An 18,908-nucleotide genomic window follows, 5' to 3' on the forward strand; every position below is an offset into this window, starting at 1 on the left:
CCCCCATTCGTTCCAGGATTTTCCCCAGGCCCTTATGTGCACAGGCCCAAGCATCTCGCGTTCCAAATGTTCGTCCGCGCTCTCTCGATTAGCCGGGGCCGAGATTTTTGGCGTTTTATGCGAAGCATATTACTAGAGCTCAACCCAGCTCCTCAGGCGCGGCGGTGTCGCCTTCAATACCACGTGACACCGTGAGGTCACGACAGAGGAGAAACGGGGCTCCAACTCGCGCCGTCGCTCGCGGCGTCGCGCCGGTATATAAGTAGCTACGCTTGTTTCTAGGTGGTTTTGGCTCAACTCTTGCAAGATGGGATGGGTGGGAATCGAACCAAGGTCTCCGGAGTGTGAGACGGAGACGCTACCACTGAGCCACGAGTACGATGCTTCAAAGCGGTACAAAAGCGCCTCTAGTGAATGCGGTGTTGCCTTAGAAACGAGCTGTTTCTAAGGCTCAGGCGCGCGTCGCTTGCTCAGGCGCACATTTCGTTGCCGCGCCGAACGCTGCGTTGCTCGACGCTCACCGCGTCCAATGCGGGGCGCGTAGTCGCTGCGCCGTAGCCCATTGTCTTACACCCCTTGGCGGGTCGACGGGAACGCTGTCGCGTTCCACTCCTGAAGGCGAAGCAGAGTAACGCATGAGTTGTTTCTTCGTCTAGCCGAACCAAATATAGCCAAGCAACAGCAGTTCGCCAGGCTAAACAGTGGTTCAACAACTAAAATAAAGGCTAGTATGCTTCGCATCCTGGGCTTAACCTTAGCTAAGCCACAGCCATTTTTTTCAATGGTCGATTCGGGGCAGGATTTCTTGCTCCGCGGCAACGAATCCGAATTTCACTGGTGGATCTGGAGCGGGTTCGCGCGTTCCACTGTTCGTTTCGGATCAACTCGCTCCGCGCCTGATCGCTCTCACTTGCTCCGCCGCCGAGGCGCGGTTTCGGGCGGAAATAGCTCGCGTCACTTCCGTCTTCAAGCGAAATTGGTAACCGGTTGGTACGCACAACATTGTGTTGCTTTGCGAAATGGCAGCGTTTGGTGCTGCTGCAGAGCTCGCGTTTAGCGATGAGAGCTCGGAAGACAGCGATTACTAGGTGACGCAGGTGCTGTACGAAGCCTTCTGTGCACGGTGTCCACGCACAATCCTTGCGGGTGCGACATGGAAATGACGGGCTATGCGACTGCCGCGGTCAAATTACGCACGGGACGGCGGCTTTGGTTGCCGTGGAAACGTACAGAGCAGAATTCGGGCATGGTTACCGGAACAGGTTTGTGTCACGTGTACGCAGACTTCCTGTGTGATCCCCCGCGGAGCGTTTTTTGGCCGATTCACATTTGTGAAACCCGAGCGCTCGCTCGAGGATTTCGGCGGCCGCTCCAGATCGACCAGTGATAAACGCCATATGTCAGCTGACGTGTGTGCGGCGAGGCGGGCGCGCAATTTGAACCACCGCCTACTCAGTGACGTAGAAGGTGAAGCGAACGCTCTAAAAGCGAGATGCGCATGCGCGAACTAACGCATCGTCTTGAGCAAACAACAAGCGCGCCATCCGTTGCTCACAGAAAACAAACAAGCAAACATAGCTACGATTACTTACCGACGTAGAACTTGTGATCATCAGACTACAGTTCGTGCGATTCCCCACACCTTCCATGGAACCTTATGTTATTTCTAGCAATATATTTCTGCTATTGGTATTCACGATGCGTAAAACAACGAAGCTGGCATATTTCCTCTTGAACAGATTGTTGGTTTTATATATTAATTCTGGTGAGTACGATGTACGATCGCTGATAAGTGCGCTGCGTCTGAAATTTTCGTGGTGCTTTGTTTCCTGCAGACCGTAGGGTTCTTGATGCGTGCTTATGGGATCTTTTATGGCACCCCGCAGAGGTCATAATAATGAATATTTATATTTATAAGAAAAGGGAAGCTTTCTTTCTTTAAGCAAAAACCGTAGGCTTCCTGCTCTGCGGGCAAGGATAATATATGTGTAGGTTATTCACCACAGCACTGCCTCCTAACTAGGCATGTTTATTCACCACGTTAAGAAAGTTTTTCAGCCCATGTTTCCGTGACATTTCGGTTATTCGTTCAGAACTTACGGTTCGTTGATGCCGGATATGATGGTGACGGCTTTGAAACCCTCCGTTATGGACAGGTGAACGCCGCCGTAGTCTTCGACGATCACATGATAAGATTGGTTGGCGTTGTTTCCAGCGCTAATGCTGCTCCTTATTTCCTTCACCACTTCCGGAAAGCCCTGCAAGTGCGCGTTTGTTGAAGTTTGTTTGAGAAGAAGAAGAGACGATCCGAGGACACCTTAGCACTTACGATTTGGGAATGCGAAAGCATCAACGTGCAATTTTCAACGCTGCTGAGCGATCCTTCGAGTTTCGCGCGGCGAGTAATATTTGCGTTAATGCTTGATCTGCCCACCGTGTATTCGGAAGAGTTGACGGCGACGGTGGATTTCGCTGTTTGTCTCTTCGCTCGTTTCGCTGCGTTCTTGCGCGCTTCTTAACTTCGCCTGCGACTGCAATGGCGTGGACGGCCACGTTTCGCTACTGGAGAGGCCGAGGACCCCGACGGCTTAGATGCTCCAGACTCGCACAGTGGTATACGTGCTGCCCGAGCCAGCGACGAGCGCAAGCTAGCGTCACCACCGCACGAGGCGAGCGGAGAAGAAGCAACACCCCAACACTAACCGCACGGAGACCATTCGAACCCTAGCAAACCGAATACAAGCTAACCCTGACACACGGAAAGTCATCGCGAAATACGGCAGGGAAACCTACTTGTTTCGAGCCGTGCAGGAGAGGTCAACCAGTCCGTGCGAGAAGGACGAAACTGAACATGCACCCAGAAGTGCCGACACTATACATACAACCGGAAGACCCGGGATGGAGACGAAGCTGCGCCTCAGCCGACAATCCGCGAACCGAGATTCCTTTCGCACCTGATCCCCAACAGCAGCCGAGAATCCTCCTATTTCTTGAAATAAAGCTTTTATTAATTCATTCCTTCATATGCTCCCGCAGTCGGGGCTTCTCAGCAGCATCCGTAGCACCGCAAAGCACAGGTTGGGAAGCCTATAGGGTCAGCGAGAGTTTCCTGGCCAAGCTCAGAGGGCTTTTTAGTAAAGCACCCGCCGCAGCGGTGGGAGGCAGACGAAAGGTGCCGTCGTGTACCTGCCAGTAATTTAGGTACGAGCGCGCTCCCGAGCACGTGCTCAGGCAATATGAGACACGTCAACGCTTGGGAAGGTCACCCGCCTGATGGAACATTGTGGGCACTTGATATAGCTTGATATAGTGGGTATAGCTTTTTCAATGTCATTTGGGCTTTTGTTTGCCTCGGTTGTTGGACAACAAGCCTAGAGGTCTGTACAGACCTCTTCCAAGCGACGCACCCGTAGAGAGCCCGAACGCCTGGCAGGGGAGCTGCGTGTAACCCTGCTTGAGAGACTTGTGTAAGTGTCCGACGGTGTGGATCGAACCACGCACCTCCTGCGGCCGAGTCGAGCATCCTACTAATTGGGGCGGCGTCCCAGTGGGCAACGTGTGTCGTAAGAATGGGAGGCTGAGCTACACTTTCGAAAAGTCAACGAGAAAGGACAGGCCCACGTTCTTTGCGGCAAGCGTAAAGTCGCCAACGCCAGTCTCTTACTTTGTTGGCTGCTTCTCCGTCCAGCTCCGGTAACAGTGCAAGCACGCCGCTCAGCTCGTCCTGCGCACTGCAGAAAAAAAACAGAGTACGATGAGCCGAACTACCAAAGGCCCCATTATTCAATCACAAGCTATCACCATTCACAGTTACATTGTCATTGTCGGCTCACTCTCTCTCTCACTATATATATATATATATATATATATATATATATATATATATATATATATATATATATATATATATATATATACGCACCCAGAGTTAACTCTAGTACAACTACCAAATACGCAACTCAGTGGACGGGAAAATGGCGCCGCAGTAGCTCGATTGCTAGGACCATAACACTGCTGTAAAGGAGACTACACATTTTAATTTTTAGTTGTTCTCTTTTTCAATGTTACATACAGCATGAAAACATACATCGCCACGTCAGGAGGGAGGCTAAAGGCTGTATATGCCTGACGAAGCCTATCCTCCTCGTGGTGACAAACAGTGCACTTTAGACAACAAGCTTTCTTCTAAATGAATATTAAAAGTGCACAAAAAAGAACGTACACAATTATGTACAGTATATAAATGTTTCGAGATAGTAGTTTTCGAAATTACATCTGTGAAAAGAAACAGGGAAGAGAGCACACAAAAATCAATAAATATGTAAACCACCGTTATCTAGAAATGTTGTAAATAATCTGCCACGTTAAGACTACAGTAGGTATCAGTTGTGTGTTATGACGTCAGTAACAGATACATAACTTTTTTGTAAAGCATTTTACTTGGGAACTCATGTATTAGCGTTTCGATATCTCTGTTGTCATTCAAGAAAGTTATAATGGTATGTTCAAAGGTCTGAAGCCCATAGTTATTTCTAACCTCAGCAGTTTTGCGAGAGACATATCGGAGTTCATAAGCAGGATCAGGCCGTGGAACTGAACAAAAGCTAATGTTAGCTTTGCTGTGGATGAAGCAATGAGCCCCTATTGCCTGTCGAAGTGTTATTAACCAATATATGTTAAGAAGGCCCAGTGGTCGCCAGTATTCTCATGTACTCGAATTGTGGGCAACGTTAAGGATTGCTCTAATTGCTTTTTTGTAAGATAAATAAGGAGTTTAGGTTTGTAGACGTTGTTCTACCCCATACAAACAAGTAGTAGTGGAGAAGTGACTGGATAAGAGTAAAATATAGTTGCTTTCATTTGCACGCGTAATCGGAAGCCGTGAATTCGTCTTCCACCTGCCGTTCAATAAAATGAGCAAGTAATTACCCAGGGCTACTTTTGTTCTCTTATCTGTTGACTTTATGTAGTCATTACGAAAAACCAGACTTCTTGGTTCCCTTTCTTCTTGTTCACGCGTACCGCCCCCTCCCCCCCACACACACACATCTTAGCATTACGCATGTGATGCTTTAACCAATTGAGCAACGGCGGCGCCGTTTGCCCGTCCACTTTCTGGGGTTTTTATGTCTATGTTAATCCTTTCTTCCGTGTATATATATATATATATATATATATATATATATATATATATATATATATTTATATTTATATATATATCTTGAGACACAGGCAAACAACAATAATAGCAAAGGGGAAGAGAAATGCAGTCATTATGAAACAAAGAACACAACGAGGACATAATGGGTACGAGATGCTCAGTGGTATGTGGAAAAGTTTAATGGTTCCAAGACATACATTTGTAAGTGCACTTGTTTTCTTGAACTCACAGGTTATAATCAGCACTCGATGGCAACCAAAGGTCTATGGGATGCCTCTCATTGGGCGATCACGGGAAGACTACAAATGATGCCGTATAGAGTGATATGGGCTGGACAAGTTTTGAAGTCAGGGAAGGGAGGAGTGAAATTGATTAAGCAGAACGGCTGAGGATAATAAAAGCAGGCAAATGTGTCGCGATAATGTTCAAATATTTGTACAGGAACAATATGGACTCGCAGTGTTGGGAAAGAACTAGGAAGCTTACCGTCAAGTATGCGACCGATATAGTAGGCAACATGGCATGCAAAGAACTTCAAACGCAAAGTCAGAGGGTCTGAGACAGTCTCATGGGTGGCGGCAATGAAAAAGAAACTTACTATGCGCAACTACCTCAAAGCAAAAATAAAACGAAATCATGAAAGAAATAAGTTATAACTTAAAGGGAAGCACTTGACTTTTCGAAACGAGATCGGGATGCCTTTGAAAGCGAGGTGCGCCAAGCATGTCGCCGCAGCAAGCATGTGCTTGCTGCGGTAACGCTAGGGAAACAATGGAGCGTGTTTTATTAGAATGTGAACATATTACCCAGCTGTCAGTTTAGGCTCGGCTGGCCTCCTTGAATGGTCTCAGGGATAACAGGGGCAAAGTAAACATGTCCGCAAGTGAGACTAGTAAAACGCGATTGGAGGTTTGGTGGCAGAAAAGTTGGGAGACCACAAACATCGGAGGTATACGAAAAGCAAGGTTCTCAATATAACTCTTCTGAAAGTATGATGCTGGAAATGTTTGGTATGAAAAAAAAAACGATAGGTAACAGATTTGGCAAATCAGGAAAGAGAGTACCGTGGCGCAAAGCATCGCCCCGTTCATCATCGTCCCGGATAGCATCGCCCCGGATAGCACCCATCCATCCAGTTACCTCCTCATCGGCAGTTAAGTTCAGGCCTTAACAATACTTTGAGCTATGCTCTTAGTGGTTTGCTATTGCGAAGCTTACAAGCAACTGCTGTGCTAAGGTCTTGAAAGTTTTCCGGTAGAGGTGATATGAGGCGTAAACATTTGACTCCGACGATGCGATCTTATCACAGTAAAATTATGTACACCCTTAAAGGGAAGCTGAAAGGTTTTCCAGAAAAAATGAGTGAACATCTGTACATAATGGTTTTCAACCCTCCGAATTCGAATGTCGTATCGAAATTGAGCGAAAGAAAGCGCAAATATATTTTATTTCGACGAAAAGTGCAGCAGCGGACACGCCCAGCTCGCGCGTCTCGTTTCCGCCTGTGATTGGTCGGTGCGCCTCGTGACGTCAACTCTGCCGCTACCGACCGCTGCCGCTACACATGAAGCGCGGTGCCAGGTAGTTTGGTGCTGTTTTTCTGAGACGGTAATGGAAAATTTAGAGAGACTGCGTTTTTCTGAGGAGTTCGGCGTTACTCCCTACATGTACGAGCCGATTGCGAAGAGCCGGCCTCTCGAAGAAGCAAACGATGCTGGTGCGAGCAGTGCTTTCGACGCGAACGAAAGCAAAGTCTTGGGATCTCCTCGTGTTGGAAATGCTCTTTGGTGAGTATGTCTTTTGCAAAGCGATCTAGTGATCTCGCCGATCTTTCGCCGATCTAGTGAGCTCGTTTTCGGTCAAACAGCTGTAGTGTTGTGTTCCTGCATGCCTCCTCGTGGAACGTAAGCGGGGATGCGATCGTCGGCATTTGTGCGCTGTCCAAAGCTGTCGGCAATCTACAAAGACGGTTTAAACGCGTGAAAAGCTTCCCGGTACATGCAGTACGTGTAGTGACCTTCATCTGTTGACTACCACTCACGTTCACTACCACTCACGTTAATTACCACTCACGTTGACTACCACGCACGTTGACTACCACTCTACATACACGCAGACGCACCAACAAAGGAATGCAGGGTCGGTCGAAGCAGATTACGATGGCACGCACGCAGAAACAAGCGCGGTCAGGCACGGTCGCGGACGCTGCGAAGGAACGAAGCAGAGTTGACGTCACAACACCGCGGTTTTCGGTCTCCGCTCCGCTCGCTCACTCAAAGGGGGGCGGAGCTACAGCGCAATTTCATCCGACGATTACGTCGCTCCTAATTGAAAAAAAACCCCAAATTTTACCTACATGGTTTATAAGGTTCCCGCATGCGTATATGAGCGTCTTATTGAATTCGACAGACTCTTCAGCTTCCCTTTAAGGGCGTTAGTTTGTCCCAAGGCTATCATCCTCACTCGTAAGGCCATCAAAATTTTATTGTGCACGAAAGTTCTCTCAAACTACACCTTTGACGAGAGAAACCGTAATTGAAAACGCTATAATAATTCCAGCCATAATAGGCCAGAACTTGAAGCAATAGTCTCTAAACTTTAATGTAGTCGTCGCATCGCCAGCCATAGCCATAACCACGTTTGCTTGCCCCGAATAGTCGCAAAGAAGTGTAAAGAAAACGTCATACCTTATGATCAATTCTGTATCCTCCGAAGTCGTATCCTTTATTGGCTTAATATCTTGTGAGCGTCTGCAGTACAGAAAGGAACTTATCAGAATAAGTTCCAAAGGTGGACTAACAGGTGGTAAGAGAAAGCCTTATTTTTTTCGGGCCAAACTCCAATTTTCTGCTCGAAAACAATAAGGTTATTATTATTATGAATATTATCATTGACTTGTGACTAAGTGAATATTATTTAGGCACTTCATTTATTTATTGATGAGTGTACAAATCGAATATTACCCCATTCAATAAGGTCTTCAGATCGAATGTTCACTGTTTCGAAACAGTAGCAGTTTTTGAATGGTTTGACATCATTTCAAATCGCCAACTGTGCATTGTCAAGCATCAAACTGAATTTAAAAAAAAAGCAGGTGCGATAAATTTCATCCAGGCTGCCGCAGTAGACATAAAACATGAGAAGGGAAGTGGTCGAGCACACAAAGTCGACCACGGAGCCCGGCTTTCCTGGCTACACAGCCACCAATGGCAATCGCCGATGGTTCCAGAGTTTACGAATGAACCTCCAATTTGCTCCTGATACTCTATTTATGGCTTCATAAACAACGCTTGGGGTGATGGCGTGGAGCAGAGTCACAGCACCCGGGCCTCTAATCTGAAGGTCGTAGGCTCGAATCCTTGTCCAGTCCACTAAATTTTTCAGGCTTGGAGTAGAGCCTGACACCGACAAAAAGAAAGATACCGAGAACTAGCGGAGCTGTGCTAGTCCAGGTGATGCTTAATTAAGAGTGCCCGCTAAACTTAAACAAAGACACTCCCTCACCAGAACATTCATAAGCCTCCCAGGTGCAGTATTTGTCAACTATCTCCCTGGTGACTCTAGCAATTAACCCGTGGCCCTACGTCACCAGCATCAGCGGAGCATCGGACCGAGGCGGCGGTCAGACCTCGGACGCGAGAGAGGGTGCTAACAATATCTGGATCTGGAAAAGCCGTGACTGAAAACTGAACCTGGCAACGCTTAAAAGCGAACCCAATAGAGTAAGGCTATAGCCTAGCGGGGTCTTTTGACGAATTGTCGGCACTGCCCGGGATATTACGGGTCTTTGTAAGTTTAGAGGAGCTGGTCACGCTCATACAGTGCTGACTAACAGCGACGTCCTCTTCTACAGATGTCGGACAGGTAAGAGTGAATACGGGGTAGCATTTCTCATTCATAAGTACCCAGCGGGCAACATTGACAAACTCCGCAGCAGTAATGAGAAGGTAGCCGTCATTGTAACAAAGCTCAAAAGGAGACGGAAATTAAAGTCAGTAACAAGCCTAGGCTCCTACCTTCAGTCATGATGATGCAGGAACAGATCAGTTTAATGAAGATATAGAATTAGCAACGAGAGTATACTACAAGTCGCGGGCGACGTCATTGCAAAAGTGAGGGTAAAGCAGTCTGGCGAACAAGCAATCGGCAACTCCGGAATCGATTCTGGGAACAGCAGAGGAGAGCTGCTGGTAGAATTCGCGGAAAGAAATAGACCCCCGAATAACGAATGCCTTCCTCAGGAAGAGCAGTAATAGGAAGCGCACCTGGAAAAGCACTAGGGGGAAAACAAGAAAGGAACAAGATTTTGTACCCTCGTCTGATCTCAGCTTAGTGCAGGATGCAGAAGTGTTAGTAGGGTAAAAGGCAGCGATCATAGGTTAGTGAGGTTTAGGGTTTCTCTAAATTTCAAGCGAGAAAGAACAAAATTACTAAAGGAGGAATAGGCCAACCTGGACGCATCGAGGGTAAAATAAGACGTATTCAAGCTAGTGCTCGTAAACAAATATCCAGCTTTGCTACAAGAAGACGAAGATAACAGAGAGGTAATAAATGAAACCGTAACTAGGCCGATTCAAGAAGCCGGAATTGAAGTTGGACGTAGGGCACCAAGGCAACCGGCAGGTAAACTCCCCCAAGTGACAATGAACGTAATAAAGAAATGACAAAACAATTACGTGTTTCACTCGAGAGGTAAGGTAGAATTCACTGAATGGTCAAAGTTCGTAAACAAAAAGAAAGCATATTCGAAATCATAAGGTCGGAAAGATTTAGGAAGCATTAAAAAATGGACGCATCGGCCAAGGCAAGACGTATGCACTGAAAGATAAGCTGGGTAATATTATCAGCAATTTCGATGATATAGTAAAAGCAGCGGAATAATTCTATAGGGACCTGTACGGTACCCAGGGTACTCACGCTTCCTTCGTTCGAAGTAGTGATGAACAGGATACAGAGACTCCTTCTATAACTAGCGATGAGGTTAGCAGGGCCTCGCAGGACTTGACCCGGGGAAAAGTGGCACGAGAAAATGGAATAACAGTAGAGTTATTCAAAAATCAACGAGAAAAATATACTTAACAGCGTTGCGACCCTTTATGCCCAATACCTCACGACTTCAAGTGTACCAGAGAGCTGGAACAATACCAACATTACACTTATCCATAACAAAGGAGACGTTGAATAATTATAGGCCCACTAGCTTGTTTTCAGTATAGCATCAAACATTCGCCAAGATAATTTCCAATGCAAGAAGGGCAAGTCTTGACTTCAATCAGCCAAGAGAACAGGTTGGCTTCAGGACGGCATATACTACAATGCATCATGTCCATCTCACCAAATCACGCAGCTGAGAAATCTGCGGAGTACAGTCAACCTCTCGTATGACTTTTATAGATATGAAAAGGCGTTTGATTCAATAGAATTGCCAAGAGTCATGGAAGCATTGTGTAATCAAGGAGTACAGGTGGCATACGGGAATATTTTGCGAAATATCTTTAAAAATTCCACAGCTAACTTGTTTCTCCACAAAAGAAGTAGAATATTGTTTTTCAAGAAAGGCCCAGGCAAGGAGGCGCAATCTCACTAATAGTATTCACTCCGTGCTTTGACCTAGTAGAGACCTAGTAGTAGTAGTTTGACCTAGTAGTAGAGTAATCAACCTATCACTCTGGGAAGCGTAAGGAGTAAGTCCCTATAATCCAATCTCCACCACCTACTGTAATTCACCATAATCCAGTCTAACAGACCCTAATCCACCCTAGTCCACCCTAATCCACTTTAATCCGTCTTAGTCCACCCTAATCCACCCCAGTCCTCCTTAATGCACCTTTATCCACCCTAATCCACTTTAGCCCATGCTAATCCACCCTAATATACTTTAATCTAATCGTTAATCAATCATAAATTAGCTTTGCTAATCAATGATAATCTCTTTTACACGGCTGGCCATGCTTTCGTTTGCTTCTGGCCTTCCTTGTGTCGCGTGCTAGTTCTCGGTACCTCACAACGCGACCTTGCAACATACAGATCTGAGGCCTTCGCCTTGATGAAGTGGCAAACTGCCAAACGGAAATAAACGAAAAATGTAGACTGGCTAAGACGAGGTATGCGTATTTCGCAAGAGTAAACTTACTGTGAGGAACTGACCTCACTTCTCCATTGGCGAAAAGCTGGTGTGACTGCGCAACAGCCATGGCGCTGCTGATATTGACTGTGTTCCAAATTCCAATGCTCGCTACAGATCTGACGACGCCGGCACAAATGAGAGCTTCGCGAAGACAGCATCGACGTCAAAGACGATGCACGCGCTATTTTGCTGGCCAAGCAAAATGGCGGTTGAGCAGAAGGCTCGGAAACGCGCCGGGAAGGTTGTCTACCCGCAGGAAAACGAAACGAGATTTTGTTACGTGCTTCATGTAAGCTACGTAGGTTCACATACGAAAAGTGTTAGAACACAGCTATGATACGTGTTTTTCTTAGCTTTTTCTTGTCAGTCGACGCAAGTAGACCCCTAGAGGCAGAGCCGTCCTGCATACTGACACGTGTACTTATCTTTATCGGGCGACCACGTTTCGCCGCTTAACAAATGTAATCGCACAGCGCGGGACGCGCCTGCATGTATCTGAAGTTTCTGGAAAGTTATCGATGCTTCTATCCGGCTGTCTGTTGTCGCCGAACCTTGTGTTATATGATTTCATCGCGTGGCGCGAATGGTGTAGAACTTTGTGGAAGGCACGCAGGCCCGAACGATTAGTCTGGAACATTGGACGACTGCTGTATAAAAGCCAACGCGCTTGACCCGCTGATCAGATTTTCGACGATCGCCGACCGTGTTCGCCGCTATCGTTGTGCTGTAAGTGTAGCCTGTTTTTGTGGGCACAGGTTCGCCCAATAAAAGTTAGTTTCGTCTTTCACAGTATTTGCTACTGTGTTCTTTAACGTCACCACCACGTGACAACTGGTGGAGGTGCTTTTCGTTCATGTACCGAATGGCCCCGACAGGCCGTGATCCAAGCCCGGACCACAAAGAGAACACCAACGTAGTCCAGGAGCATCGAGCAAGCCGCCGTCTTCAACAGCTGCCCCCGGAGCACGGACTTCTACCTGAGAAGACCAAGAAGATTGTGGCCAAGGCAACCCCAATGGCAGCCCCAGCGTCCCCCATCGTGCTGCAACAGCCCAGGGAACCTCCGACGTTCCGCGGATCAATATTCGAGGACCCGGAAACCTGGCTCGAGACGTATGAGAGGGTCGCTACGTTTAACAGTTGGGACAGCGACGACAAGCTGCGGCATGTCTATTTCGCACTGGAAGATGCCGCCAGGACCTGGTTCAAGAATCGAGAAGCCACCTTAACGACGTGGGACCTGTTTCGAAGCGGCTTCTTGCAAACGTTTACAAGCGTCGTGCGAAAAGAGCGAGCCCAAGACTAGAAACCAGAGTGCAGCTGCCAAACGCGACGATCGCGATCTTCACGGAGGAGATGGCCCGTCTTTTCCGGCACGCCGACCCGGAAATGTCAGATGAGAAAAAAGTCCGCTGCCTGATACGGAGCGTCAAGCAAGAACTTTTCGCAGGACTTATTCGTAACCCGCCGAAAACCGTAGCTGAGTTTTCTGCAGAGGCATCGACGATCAAGAAAACTCTGGAGATGCGCATCCGGCAATACAACCGCCAGGGGCTCACGCCGCAGTACGCCATCCAAGGACTGGATTCCGACGACCTTCAGGAGACCATCAGGGCCATTGTGCGCGAAGAACTGCGCAAGGTCCTGCCTTCGTCGCAGCCCCAAGTGGCTTCGATCGCCGACATCGTGAAAGAAGAGGTGCACCGATCGCTTGGAGTTCCCGAGCTGCAACTACAATTACCGCAGCCCCAGCCAGAAGCGATGACATACGCCGCCGTCGCACACCGTCAAGGTCCCCCTCCGGCGACCACGCCAGGGCCCTGCAACGACGCAATTCCGTCATCCGCCGCCGCCGCCGCCAGCACGCCTACCCGTCGCCCAGAGCACCTACGCGAGGAAGACGGACATTTGGCCAGCCCCGCACAACCGTCCGCTCTGCTATCACTGCCGAGAACCCGGCCATGTGTATCGCCGATGCCCATACCGGGAGATGGGACTGCGAGGTTTCGCCGTCAACGCTCCGCGCCCGCAGCAAGGTGAACGCCCTCGCGATATCGCCGACTACCTCGCCGTTACTCAGTGGAGCTCTCGACGACCGTCGCGTTCGCCATCACCAGGCCGCTACCTCTCGCCGCAGCGCCGACCATACACTGGTCCAGCCCAGGGCCAGTCAGCGAGCCCATATCCGGAAAACTAAAAGCAGTAACCGATGGAGGTGCGGTTGCTGTTCGTTGACGGACGAAGATCCTCCACCCCCGACGAAGACACCGAAGAAACTACCTCGACGACATAAGGACACGCCGCCGTCCCGAAGAAATCAGGAAGCCAAGACTACACCGACGAAAGACGACTTGACGACGCGACGTTCCAACTTCAGTTCAACAGGACGCAGCCGTGATCCGACGCCAAGACCCAACTGCAACGCCAGACAAAGAACCACCGACTTCGACGTACTTCTCTACGGCCACGCAGTCACTGACTTAGTCGACACAGGGGCCGATTGCTCCGTAATGAGTGGACACATCGCCACCGAGTTGAAGAAGGTCAAGACTGCATGGGAGGGCCCCCAAATTCGGACCGCTGGAGGACACCTCATTACGCCGACTGGAATCTGCACGGCAAGAATCACCGTTCATGACCGGACTTACCCTGCCACCTTCGTTATCCTGCAACATTGTTCACGAGACGTCATTCTCGGCATGGACTTCCTGAACCAACACGGCGCGATCATAGACCTGAAGCCAAAATCGATAACGCGGTCGGAACATCAAGCGATACCGCCGGAGAGCTTTCGTAGTCACCACGCCTTGAGTGTTCTCGAAGATCAAGTGAGCATCCCGCCTCGCTCGGGCATTGTTATATCGGTCGGCACCAAAACACCCGCTGACGTAGAAGGCGTCATCGAAGGCGACCAACGTCGACTGCTAGACCGTGAAATTTGCGTGGCAAGAGGGATCGCTCGACTGCATGGAGGGAAAACTGAAGTGTTGCTGACAAACTTCAGCCAAGAATTCAAGCACATCAACAAGGGCACGACGATCGCGTACATCGAGGAAATTCTGGAAACCAGTAATGCGTTTGTCCTCTCGGATTCCGCCGCATCTACCCCGACGACGATGGTTCCCGAACCAGACTACGACATTAATCCAAGTCTCCCCGTGATTAAGCAACAGCAGCTCAGAAGTCTGCTCCGACGATACAAAGGCTGCTTTTCGACGTCATCAAGGATTCGACAAACACCAGTCGCCAAGCATCGCATAATCACCGAGGAGTGCGCTCGACCACTCCGCCAGAGCCCTTACCGAGTTCCCCCCGAGAACGTGAAGCTAAAAGAGAACAAGTCGAAGAAATACTGCGCAACGACATCATCCAGCCGTCGAAAAGCCCGTCGGCATCCCCTGTTGTCCTGGTAAAGAAAAAGGACGGAACCCTACGTTTCTGCGTCGATTATCGTCATCTGAACAAGATCGCGAAGAAGGACGTATACACCCTCCCACGGATAGACGACGCATTGGATCGGCTCTGCAAGGCTAAATACTTCTCGTCGATGGACCTGAAGCCTGGCTATTGGCAAATAGAACTCGACGAAAGAGATCGCGAAAAGACGGCCTTCATCACCCCAGACGGCCTCTACGAGTTCAAGGTTATGCCATTCGGACTGTGCTCGGCGCTTGGCTACGTTCCAGCGCGTCATGGCCCCCGTGTTAGCAGGATTGAAGTGGAAGACCTGTCTCGTTTATTTGGATGACGTCATCGTCTTCGCCGGAAATTTCGACGATCACCTCAGGCGGCTTGCGACAGTACTAGAGGCCATCAAGTCGTCAGGGCCTACTCTGAAGCCGGAAAAAAGCCGCTTCGCTTACGATGAGATTCTGTTCCTAGGCCACGTAATCAGCAAATCTGCTGTCCGTCCAGACCCGCAAAAGATAGCTGCCATCGCAGAGTTCCCGCAACCCATCAATAAGAAGGCAGTGCGTAGATTCCTTGGCATGTGTGCCTACTACAGGCGCTCTGTCAAGGACTTTTCATGCATCGCCGAGCCGTTGCCACGGCTAACTAAATGTGATGTTGAGTTCAAGTGGGAAATGCCGCAGAGCGACGCATTTGAAGAACTCAAACGACGCATGCAGTCGCCGCCGGTACTTGCGCACTTCGACGAGTACGGCGATACAGAAATCCATACTGACGACAGCAGCCTAGGCCTCGGTGCCGTTCTAGTCCAGAGAAGAAACGGAGTCGAAGAGGTGATAGCTTACGCTACCCGGTCGCTGTCAAAAGCGGAAGGTAACTATTCTACGACCGAAAAGGAATGCCTCGCCATCGTTTGGGCTACAGCTAAATTTCGCCCTTATCTTTATGGCAGGCCATTCAAAGTCGTCAGTGACCATCACGCGTTGTGTTGGCTAGCGAATATAAAGGATCCTTCAGGACGACTGGCGCGGTGGAGCCTCAGACTACAAGAATACGACATCACTGAAACCTACAAGTCCGGAAGAAAACACTCCGATGCCGATTGCCTATCACGCGCCCCCATTGACCCGCCGCCGCAAGATGACGAGATTGACGACGCCTTCCTTTAAATGATAAGCGCGGAAGACTTCGCTGAACAACAACGGGTAGACCCGGAGCTAAAAGGCCTTGTCGAATATTTGGAAGGGCACACCGACGTTGTCCCCAGGGCATTTAAGCGCGGATTATCTTCCTTCACGCTTCAAAACAATCTACTCGTGAAGAAGAACTTCTCACCAGTCCGCGCCAATTACCTTCTTCTTGTCCCGTCAGGACTTCGTCCAGAAGTATTGCACGGCCTTCATGACGATCCTACCGCGGGACACCTCGGATTTTCCCGGACAGTATCGAAGATACAAGTATTATTGGCCGCGCCTGACCGCCGACGTCGCCCGTTACGTCAGAACATGCCGAGACTGTAAGCGACGCAAGACACCGCCGACAAGGCCAGCCGGATTACTACAGCCAATCGAGCGTCCTTGCCGACCATTCCAGCAGATCGGGATGGACTTGCTGGGACCCTTTCCAACGTCAATAACCGGAAATAAGTGGATCATCGTGGCGACGGACTACCTCACCCGCTTCGCTGAAACAAAAGCACTGCCAAAAGGTAGCGCAGCCGAAGTGGCGAAATTCTTTGTCGAAAACATCCTGCTGCGACATGGCACCCCAGAAGTGCTCATCACCGACAGAGGAACGGCCTTTACAGCGGAGCTCACCCAAGCCATTCTGAAATACAGTCAGACAAGGCACAGGAGGACAACGGCCTACCATCCGCAGACGAATGGTCTTACGGAGCGGCTGAATAAGACCCTCGCCGACATGCTAGCGATGTACGTCGACGTCGAACACAAGACCTGGGATGCCGTCCTGCCGAACGTAACATTCGCATACAATATGGCGGTGCAAGAAACAGCACAGATCACGCCGTTCAAGCTGGTCTACGGCAGGAACCCGACGACGACGCTCGACGCCATGCTGCCGCACGTCACTGACGAGGAGAACCTTGACGTCGCTACCTACCTCCAGCGCGCCGAAGAAGCCCGACAGCTCACCCGCCTGCGGATCAAGAACCGGCAGAGGACCGACGGCCGACACTACAACCTCCGACGACGCTTCGTCGAGTACCAGCGCGGCGACGGTGTTTGGGTATGGACCCCGATACGCCGACGAGGACTCAGTGAGAAACTACTGCGACGTTATTTCGGACTCTACAAGATCTTCCGACGTATTGGCGCACTGGACTATGAGGTTGTGCCAGACGGCATTTCGCATTCACAGCGGCGCCGCGCACGATCTGAAGTGGTCCAGGTGGTGCGCCTTAAACCCTTTTACGGACGCTGACGAACTTCCTCATTTTTTTTTGTTTTTTGTGCGGCAAGTGCTTTTGTTTATTACATTCGTTTGTTTGCAGTATCGGGTCGATGCTTTTTAAGAGGGCGGTATTGACACGTGTACTTTATCGGGCGACCACGTTTCGCCGCTTAACAAATGTAATCGCACAGTGCGGGACGCGCCTGCATGTATCCGAAGTTTCTGGAAAGTTATCGATGCTTCTACCCGGCTGTCTGTTGTCGCCGAACCTTGTGTTATCTGATTTCATCGCGTGACGCGAATGGTGTAGAACTTTGTGGAAGGCACGCGGGCCCGAACGATTAGTGTGGAACATTCGACGACTGCTGTATAAAAGCCGACGCGCTTGACCCGCTGATGAGATTCTCGGCGATCGCCGACCGTGTTCGCCGCTATCGTTGTGCTATAAGTGTAGCCTGTTTTTGTGGGCACAGGTTCACCCAATCAAAGTTAGTTTTGTCTTTCACAGTATTTCCTACTGTGTTCTTAACGTCATCAACACGTGACAATACGGTTTAGGACGCCTCGCGTTGAGCGGGTTAGTTGTCAAATTAGTATTATGCGAAACAGTCTACACTTGCATTAGGACGACGCAACGAGCTATAGAAAGAAGAATGATGGGTGTAACGTTAAGGGATAAGAAAAGACCAGACTGGGTGAGGAAACAAACGCGAGTTATTGACATCTTAGTTGAAATTAAGAAAAAGAAATGGGGGGGGGGGCAGGACATGTAATTAGAGGGAAGATTGCCGATGGTCATTAAGGGTTACGGACTGGATACCAAGGGAAGGGAAACGTAGCAGGGGGCGACAGAAAGTTAGGTGGGCGGATGATATTAAGATGTTTGCAGGGACAACATGGCCACAATTAGGACATGATCGGGGTAGTTGGAGAAGTATGGGAGAGGCCTTTGCCCTGCAGTGGGCGTAACCAGGCTGATGATGATGATGACTTTGGACTGCAACAGCTGTCGTTATATTCATTATATGCGAACGAAAAGAAGTACATTTGACAATTTCGAGCGGGACAATCGTATAAGAAAGGCTACTCGATTCGCATTCGTCATCACAAATGTTCGCACCTCTCCAATTGTGAGACACCCGCAGCGAAACGTCACCCCTCTCAGAAATTTGAATGCGAACTATCGAGTGAATTAGCCGGAAGATTTACGCTGTGCGCGTAGCTCCTGCTTGAGCCAAAGTGTGTACTTTTGGGGGGTACTTACTTGAGCACTCGCATCGGGATCGCTTCGATGAGCAGCACACCGCTGGAAGGGAACGGCGGAGCGTAAAGCGTGGCGGGGCCGAGTTTTCTCGTCACTGGCGGGTACCAGACAGGCGTGTAATTTTTGAAGTCATCCATGGTCAATAAGGCTTCTGCAGAAAGAAAGAGGAACACATCGGTCGTTTTTTTTTTCATTTGCTTCTTTAACGACACAGTTAGAGCTGACGCAGACTCCGTGGCGTATCCAGCTACTCATTCTAGGGAAGTGGAGGGGGAGTTTCTTGCTCGAAGTTAGGCTTGGGGGGGGGGGGGGCGCGTCTGATTTGTCATCTGTTACTATCGTTATCCCAAGACTCCCGCCATAACGTAAGTGCTGTTGATATTTCTTAACAGTCATTCCACTCATTTGTTCTAATTGATGTGCCCACTCTTCAAAGATTCTGGGAATCAAAACTTTGCGGGCGATCACGCTTAGGATATCGCCATGATTTACTGTGCCAAGCAAGTAAATTACGTAGATTGGTTCTCTATGTA

General features: G+C 49.2%; 1 protein-coding gene across 1 annotated transcript in view; it reads right to left on the reverse strand.

Moving 5' to 3' along the window:
• The window catches only part of LOC142559608 (scoloptoxin SSD14-like), a 52,699-nt gene that overhangs the window by 26,601 nt on the left and 7,190 nt on the right, over positions 1 to 18,908 (reverse strand). Inside the window, exons 3-6 of the mRNA XM_075671184.1 lie at positions 18,376 to 18,526; positions 7,849 to 7,911; positions 3,665 to 3,731; positions 2,101 to 2,258 (exon numbers count right to left, since the gene is read on the reverse strand). Of these exons, the coding sequence (XP_075527299.1) occupies positions 2,101 to 2,258; positions 3,665 to 3,731; positions 7,849 to 7,911; positions 18,376 to 18,526 (439 nt within the window). The remainder of the gene's footprint in view (positions 1 to 2,100; positions 2,259 to 3,664; positions 3,732 to 7,848; positions 7,912 to 18,375; positions 18,527 to 18,908) is intronic.

The sequence above is a fragment of the Dermacentor variabilis genome, chromosome 10 (genome assembly GCF_050947875.1).
Source record: "Dermacentor variabilis isolate Ectoservices chromosome 10, ASM5094787v1, whole genome shotgun sequence".
Lineage (NCBI taxonomy): Eukaryota > Metazoa > Arthropoda > Arachnida > Ixodida > Ixodidae > Dermacentor > Dermacentor variabilis.